General features: G+C 43.3%; 1 protein-coding gene across 3 annotated transcripts in view; it reads left to right on the forward strand.

The window, feature by feature from the left end:
• SRSF10 (serine and arginine rich splicing factor 10) overlaps nt 1-8,972 on the forward strand; it is a 456,955-nt gene that overhangs the window by 158,692 nt on the left and 289,291 nt on the right. For all 3 annotated transcript variants that reach the window (XM_044083347.1, XM_044083340.1, XM_044083356.1), the window contains exon 3: nt 8,123-8,226. In XM_044083347.1, the coding sequence (XP_043939282.1) occupies nt 8,123-8,226 (104 nt within the window). The remainder of the gene's footprint in view (nt 1-8,122; nt 8,227-8,972) is intronic.

Consider the following 8,972-nt stretch of genomic DNA (forward strand, 5'->3'; position numbering starts at 1 on the left):
AAGACGGACAACATGTCCGTAGTGTGGTACATCAACAAACAAGGCGGAACCAGATCATACCCCTTATGTCGAGAGGCACTCAGACTTTGGCAATGGGCGATCTCTTCTCACCGTTTTCTGGTAGCAACGCACATTCCCGGGAAGTCCAACGTGATTGCAGACAAGTTGAGCAGGGCAATTCTCATGCCCCACAAGTGGTCTCTGAAGAAATCAGTACTGGAAGAAGTGTTCCAATGATGGGGCCAGCCTTGCTGCGATCTCTTTGCTACTCTCCAAAACAGCAAGTGTCACGACTTCTTCACTCTTTTCCCATTACCAGGCCATCCCACCAGAGACTCTCTAGTCCACGAGTGGCCCCGGGGACTTCTGTATGCTTTTTCCCTTTTTCCACTGTTAACTCAACTAATCCAGAGAGCCATCGCCTTGAGAATGGCAGTGATCCTCATTGCCCCTTACTGGCCTCGACGGATATGGTTTCCGTTCTTCATCATTACCTTTTGGAGCAGACTTGGCATCTGGACCCAGTGCCAGATCTGTTGACCCACCAGTCGGGCCAGCTGCACCAGTCTCTTCATTCTCTCAACCTCACAGCGTGGTTTCTCCGATTCCGACCTTAGCCAGGCTTCCCTCAATATCTCGCTCGGTCCAAGATATCGATAGCCTCTCATAAATCTTCTACCCGGAAGATTTATAATAGCAAATGGAAATGCTTCTCCTTTTGGGCAACATCAAAAAATATAGATCCCTTCACTGCACCTATACAGTCTATTTTAGACTTCCTTGCAGAACTCTTTCACTTAGGATTTTCTTCATCTACCATTAGAGTTCAGTTGGCTGCTATATCTAATTGTCATGTAGGTGTCTCGGAGTCTAGCATCATGGCTCACAAGCTCTGCAAAGCCTTTTTAAGGGGCGTTTTTCTTCTCAAACCTCCAATCAAAGATCCTCCGCCTCAATGGGACTTGAACTTGGTTCTGACATCCTTAATCCTTCCCCCTTTTGAACCAGCGGCTTCATGTTCTTTGAAGTTGCTTTCATGGAAGACACTTTTTCTAGTAGCCATAACTTCAGCGAGAAGGGTATCTGAACTCCATGCTCTGTGCAGTCGACCTCCTTACTTGGTGTTTTTCAAAGACAGGGTGTCCCTCCGTACTAACCCATCCTTTTTACCAAAGGTTTCCTCTCAAACAAACCTAAATCAAACTATTGATTTCCCCGTCTTTTTCCCTAACTATTCCAACAGGTCTGAACAAAAGTTACGTTTTCTGGATGTTCACTGCCAACTTAGATATTATTTAGACAGGACTAAACAGTTCAGGAAATCTGATCAGCTTTTCCTGTCTTATGCGGAAGGTAAATTGGGCCTTCCAGTTACTAAAGTGTCCCTTTCGAGATGGCTTGCCTCTATAATTACCTTCATCTACGAAATCAGACATCAAAAACTGCCTTCAAGACCTAGAGCTCATTCAACTAGGGCATTAGCTACATCCGTAGCCTTTCAGGACAGGCTGCCAATAGATTCCATTTGTGCAGCAGCCACTTGGGCTTCTCCTCATACTTTCATTTCACATTACAAATTGGACATGGTCTCCAGAAACCGTGCAAACTTTGGTTCCACTGTTCTCAAGAGTCTGTTCCGATAGGCCACCCGGGATAAGGTGCTAGGGACGCGGTCCCATCCAGCAAGAATGAAGGCGAGATAGACAACTTAACATTAAGAAGTTATGTACCTACCATAACGTTCCATGTTAGTTGTCTTCTTCTCGCCTTCTTTCTTGCGTCCCACCCTCCTTCCCCCTAGCCTGGACAGACCAATAGGAATTCATTTGTGATCTTCCTCTGGAAGTTGTCATTCCCACACGTTCTACCACCTCTATTTCCCCTTTTGTTAGATCTAGGATACCTTACATTCAGGTTTATATAGAGGTGGGTTACCCTTCTCCATACTAGAGAGACTAGAATTGCTTGGTCTAGCTATCAAACAAGATCTGAGTAGTTACCGCCTAGCATTGTGGGATGTAGGGGAGCCTCGAGCCGGTGGAATTAGCTCTCGAGCTTTAGTATTGGCAGAGTCGGAGCCGAGGATCGGCTCCGAACCCGTCCAGCAAGAAAGAAGGCGAGAAGACAATTAACATGGAACGTTGTGGTAGGTACATAACTTCTTATTTTCATTTGGGAAAATTCTTATCTGTAATGACTGCAAGAGTGACTGAGGGGCCATAGTGCAGTTTACGTATGTAGCTTAGCATGATACATTTTTTATGTGAGATTGTGTTGCAGTCCAACCCCTACACCTGCACACATGCATATTCTTGCATTGTAAACCCTACTGGGAAATGGTCCTCTGCCTTTTTTGCATTCAGATTTCATTAGTAGGGTTGCAGTTCTCTGTTTTCCATATTGTACCTGCACTTCAGACTTGATGCAAGGCTGGGACAGATTCTGAAATACTTGATCTGTGTAAGTTGTCCTTGCATAGAGAGCAAGTCTTAGTCAGACGTGATATTTTAGTGGGCTCGAGTCCAATAGTTACAGACCTCTAACTCTTCTAACCTCCTAACATTTGCTAGATATGCCACTGTCACCTATCCTAGTGTCTGGATCAGGTGAATGCCTTGGTAGGTAGTCCCTCCATTTGTAGTGATGGACATGTTTGCCCTGAGATAGATGCTTCATTGGGCAGATTGTCCAAGGGAACCTGTGCACCTGAGCTCTTCCATGTTTGTATGATGGAAATGTCCTTTCTAGCATTCTGAGTCACTGCCACAAGGACTTGGCTCTCCTCTTCAACCTTCCTTCACAAATCTCTGAGGCTCCAAAGGTACTTCTGTCTTGCCCTTCATGTCGAATTTATCTAAAACTTTATGCACTCCAACATCATGACTGTACTGATTCCCAAAAGGCCTATTAGAGAAAATGGACCTACTTTCTTTTAATTTTCCCAACTAGTGTAGAGCACTGATCCACATGGACATTTAGCTGTAAGCACCATCCAGTTAAGCAGTACGGTTAGGCTAACTGATTCCCAAAAGGCATATTAGAACAAATGGACCTACTTTCTTTTAATTTTCCTACTAGTGTAGAGCACTGATCCACATGGACATTTAGCTGTAAGCACCATCCAGTTAAGCAGTACGGTTAGGCTAATGGCGGCTGAGGGAATCTAACGCTGGTCTTTTATGATGCTGCTTAACAGCCTACAGTCCTAATTTTTTGGTGATAGGACATTTTGCAGTAATTTAGACCCATTCACAGCCAGAACTTTTGATCATTTTTGAAGATATTCCTCTGTGACATGCTGGCCCAAGGGGTAAAATAAACCAGTTCTTCCTCCCCAGGTCGGGAATAGCTTTTATTCAAGGATTTTCCTAGTGCCAAAGAAACTAGCTTCTCTTAAGGCCTGGAAAAAACTTTTTTGGAATAACTTCCCATCTGTGTCTTATTACAGATCTGGTTACCAATGCGAGTGTGTGCATAGTCTCCGTATGCAGATGTGTACACACACTGATTTGTGTGCATATGTGCTTGTGTGTTTATATACACACACACACATACATAGACTCACGTATCTAGTTATGTATTATGCTCAAAAGTTGTGATTAGTCATTTCATGCCTGCATCGTCGTCTGGTTTTGAAGATGCAAGTGTATTACTTGGAAGCTGGTACTTTTTCCAAGTGAGTATTAAGTGTAGGCATACTGTTAGACCTCATAGGTTCATAGGTGTGTACGAGACTAATGGCCCTGGAGCCTTTATAAGCTTAGCCCATAGGATTACCCTGGCATTGTGCCACCCGACCTTAGTTTTCAGTGCATTTCCCATCCGCTCAAGATTTCTCTTGAATAGGGCCAGTGAGGTGCTCTGACATGTATGGGAAGTATGTTCCACAGCATGGGCAGTCTCTGGGTTATGAACCTGTCCCTCCAGCACATTCTCTTGCTTGTGGTAATAAGGTTGAGGTCTGTGGAGCGTGTGGTGCAGAGGGATTAGGATTTCTGTAGATGTAGCATTTCTAACAGAGCCGAGTCAGACATGGCTTTAAGTCAAGCAGAGATCACCTCTAAGTATGAGACAGAGAATAGTTGGGGGGTTTTTGAGTCTGTCCATATAGGACAAGTGTTTAAGACCTAGGATCCTCTTTGTGAGGTAGTTTTGCGGCGTCTCCAGTTGTTGCAGGTGTGTCTAGTGAGGTACATGCCAAATGGAGCATTGTACTCGATTGGCCTAATGAGGGAAGAGTGGAGGGAGGAGACCATGACCTCTTTCTTCCTGGATGCAAAACCCTTAGTAATGAGATGTGCCGTATAGAGGGACTTTCTGACCACAGTGGCAGTGTGGTGGTCAAAAGAGAGTTTGCTGTCATCTTGTTCCCAGATCTCTTGCAATGCTTTCTGTGTTCAGTGGACTGCCATCGATGTGGTAGTTCATGGGAACTGGATTTTTCCCAAAGGGGATGACTACACATTTTTTGGCATTGAGCTTAAGGCTGTGGATTTGGCACCAGTCGTTGGTCTCAGTGAGGCCTTTGTGTAGGATGTCAACATCACTTGGGGTGTTAATAATGGCTCCCAACTTGCAATCATCTGTGAAATTTGTCAGCCAGAGTCCCATCGTGTTGGACTGGACTTCTGAGAAGTAGATACCAAACAGGTGAGGACCCAGGACTGATCCCTGTGGGACTCCACTCGTAACTGGTTGGCAGTCTGATTTCGAGTCAGCTACTTTTACATATCCTGAGTGGAGGATGGTATCAAAGGCCTTGGCCAGATGTATGAACCATCTTGCCTTCATCCAGAGCTCTGGTGACTGACAAAGAAATCGACCAAGTTAAACAGGCATGCTCTAACCTTCACAAAACCAAACTGTGTGGGATCCAGAGTTTGGTGGTGATTCCCTATATCCTTTTTTTATTAGGTCCATGATGATGCGTTCCGTAGCTTTGCATATCAGACTTGTCAGGCTAATGGGCGATAGTTCCCAGGGTCTGTAGTCGCTCCTCCTTTGTGGAGAGGGATGACTATAGCAGTGCGCCATTCGGTAGGGACAAAGCCTGAGGTGAGGCTGTGATTGAACAGGGCACATAGGTGAGGTGCCAGTTCACTCTAGTTAATGTAGAACACAGCCAGGGATATTGTCAGGTCCCATAAAAGCTGTATTCTTGGCCTTGGACAGTGCTGTTTTAACCTGTGCAGCAGTAGTACTGGGTGCCTGGCAATCTACTGGTATTGTGATTGGTCCTTTGGGGAGGGGGAGGGTTATAGTTGGTACTGAATATGTCAGCCAGTATATTTGCATTATCTGTTGGCTCCGTATAGGAGGTACCATTGTGCAGTAGCTCAGAGCAAATCTGGATATTGCCGTGGAAGTTCTTAACATAACTGTAGATGGCCTTGTGGATGTCTTTACTGTCTGCTGCAATTCTCTTCATATCTAGCTTTAGAGGATTTGATGAGGGATCTCAACTTTTTGTTGAGGCTGATAAGGGAGTTTTTCCAGTCTTTGGACTTCACCTTATTCCACATTAGTTTCCTCCGCCTGTTGTAGAGTTTGTGCCAGGGGACCACCAGATTGGCTTCTTTTTGGAGGGGAGTGCCTTGGTTCTATTGGGTATGGTGAGTGCACATGTTCGTATAGTGCAAGGGTGTATGATTCGGCTGTCATGCAACTATTCTCCATTTGCATGGGTGCCATTAAGTTAGCCACCCTTGTTCTTAGGAGCCCAAAGTTAGCTTTGGAGAAGTTTTTCATGGTGGTTACCTTTGCCGGGGGGGGGGGGGGGTTCCAGGGTAATTAGTTTGTGGTCGGATCTAACCAGGGAGGTGCTGACTGTGTAGAGCAACGGTCACCCCTATTAGTAATGACCAGGTCAATGATGCTACCTCTAGTGGGGGTAAGAACGAGCTGGTCCAGGGCATTGGAATTAATGAATTCCAGGAAACGATAGGCAAGTGTATTGGTACAAGAGTAGTTTTTCCCAGTTATGGAGAGGCAGTTGAAGTCTCCCAGTATGAGGGTGTTAGGTTGGACCCTAATATTTTCCAGGGTGCTTCGGAACATGGAGAGAGTGTCTTGGGACATGGTTGGGGAACCTATAACGGGCTACGATCTGAATTGCTGTCTTACCCACTGTTAGCTGCACTTTTAAGTATCTCTGTTGCATTATGTTGGGCTACCAGTTTGGTAGTTTCTCACAAGGAAAATTGATGCTCAGAACTAGTCCATCTTTCATAACAAAAGTTACAGCCGAATCTAATCTAAATCGGTGTGTAAACCGTTCAGACCCTTTTTGAGGAATATACAAAGCCGTGGGAATATGTCCTCGATATGAATTTCTGCATAGAACTCTTGATTTTATATGGATGTAACATGTTATATGGTTTGGAGACAGTGGCATTGACAAAAAGGCAGGAGTTGGAGCTGGATGTGGCAGAATTAAAGATGTAGATTTGCACTGGGTGTGACGAGGGTGGACAGGATTAGGAATAAGTATATTAGAGGGTCAGCTCAGGGTGGAAGGTTTGGAGACAAAGCCAGAGAGGCAAGATTACGTTGGTTTGGACATGTGCTGAGGAGGGATGCAGGATATATTGGGAAAAAGGTGCTAAGGATGAAACTACCAGGTAACAGGAAAAGAGGAAGGCCTAAGATGAGGTTTATGGATGTGGTGAGAGAGGACATGCAGGTGGTTGGTGTGACGGAACAAGATGCAGAGGACATGAAAAAATGGAAACAGATGATCTGCTGTGGCGACCCCTAATGGGAACAGCCGAAAGAAGATGATGAACTAGATAATTTAGGAAAAATTAGCTTTATGATGGAGACTAAAGCAACAAAAACTGTTTCCTTTGGGAGGGATAATTTGCCAAGTCTAAATTGGGCAAGAAGGGTACTTCCCTCGCCCTTTCCAATTTTCACAAGTTGCATTTCCTTTTACTATGCTGAATATAGTGCCACATTGTGTCATTTTAATTTTGCATTTACCATTTCAGGGAGCTGGTATAATGGTTAAGGTGTTTTACCTCACAAACGGAAGGTAGTGTTTATTTCTCACCTTTCAAAGGGAAATTGGCGAGGCTTAAAATGCTAGAGCAGATAGCATAGTACTTGACTGTGAACCTATAGATTTGTGAGACTAGGTTTAGTCAAAAACAATTCTGTGAAGGCCTGGAGCGAAAAGCTCTAATATTGCAAACATTTTTAAACATATTAAATGTACATTAACATTTGCAAATTTGCATTCATCCAAAGGAGGCACTTTTTACAGTATAAAACAGACCAGCATTAACAAATGAGCATTTGAAAAAGTGTGTTGGTATTTAAATGTGACTGTTTGGTGGGCTGTGTCTTGGTCTTTTGTGGCTGTAGTTATCTTTGGTATGATCTTGAGAATGCAGACACAGGTGGTTTGTTAGCTATGAACTCTGCTTTTGCTTACCAAATGTGGGCATCCTATTGAGTACGGGAGTTGTATACTCACCATAATGCTGTGCCAGTGTGAAAAAGGTCCGTCTGTGGAGACGTACCCTCTATTCTGCTCCCATCTTGTCTTCCTCCTGTCTCTCCTCTCATGCTAGCTGGAGAATGAGTGTTGCATACATTATAGAAGGGGTATTTTACTTGTATCCTGGGAAAGGTTTTTTGGCAGAGCTGTTTTAATGCTTAGCATCTGTCCTTATGGTCATGTAAATGGAACTTCTTGGAGGACTGTCATTATGGGAAGAATGTATTGATTTTGTTAACCAGGTAAATCCACAGGATGTGAAAGTATCTCTTCAGAAGTGATCTAGGAGCACTGCCTGGTTAAGTGGCATGTTTCACAGTTGGTTGAACTTAAACCAAGGATTTCAGGAGTAAGCTTTTTAACAGCACATAGCCTAAACCCTGTAAGCTAAACTGCCATAAATGAGCACAACTTTCAGTTAATTTTCATTAAATCTGTTTAAAATGTGGCTTCCGTAAGAACAGCATATTGTAATGCAGATGGAGCAGTTTTTGTTGCAGGGCAACTGTAGCATAATTTTGCAAAGCTGTTAAGGCACTGTATAAATTTAGCTGTGCTTGCGGTAGAAAAATGTTTTAGTTATTACTCTAAAGCTCTGTAAAAGCCTTAACAGTATAGTACATTTGAAGATGTTCGTGATGCGGAAGATGCCCTTCACAATTTGGACAGAAGATGGATCTGTGGTCGACAAATTGAAATTCAGTTTGCACAAGGTGATCGAAAAAGTAAGTAATCTGCTTATTTTATTTGTTAAATCCTGAAAAACTAGAGTAGTCTTTGCTGTGGTAGTGCCTATTCTGTTTTAGAACAGACAGTAGGCATGAAGTGAGGAGGGTGATAAAGTAAGCATTTCAGAAAACAGTATTGATCATCGTATTTTATCACTGCTGTAGTAGCCATTTGCTTATGTGTTTTTTCCATTTCACGAAAGTTATTTAAAGCTTGAGAGTGTTCTGTTCAACTGGACTGTCTTGACTGGTATGGGACATTCAATCCCACTGAAATGGCAAAGCAAGAAAACGCCACCGATATTTTGACATAAAGAAGAAAAAATATACTGCTCATACAGCCCAATAGTTACTGAGAAAATGTCAGATTGCATCAAAAAAAAAAGTCAGGATATATAACTTTTAAAACATTTGCATTTGAAGTACATGTAATAATATTAATGTTGATTTAAAATATAAAGTTGTGAAAAAAATGATGTAAAGTTGTTCAGTCTCGCCGTTCATTCTTGACTTGATGGGTTTGGAGCCGATCCATCGGCTCCGGTGCTGCCGTATGCAAAGCTTGAGGTCTTCCAGTAGTTAGAGGCCAAGCCCCTATCCCATGATGCACTGTGAATTACGTCATGTAGTTTGCCGTGGCATCTGATCAGAGGTTCCAGTGAAAGTTCGGGCCAGTACTACTAAAATAACTTCTATATTTAGCACTTGCTTAAATAATTTTTGCTAAACTTAATTTTAAGCAA

Source organism: Protopterus annectens, chromosome 1.part1, assembly GCF_019279795.1.
Source record: "Protopterus annectens isolate FY-2018-M chromosome 1.part1, PAN1.0, whole genome shotgun sequence".
NCBI classification, from domain to species: domain Eukaryota; kingdom Metazoa; phylum Chordata; order Ceratodontiformes; family Protopteridae; genus Protopterus; species Protopterus annectens.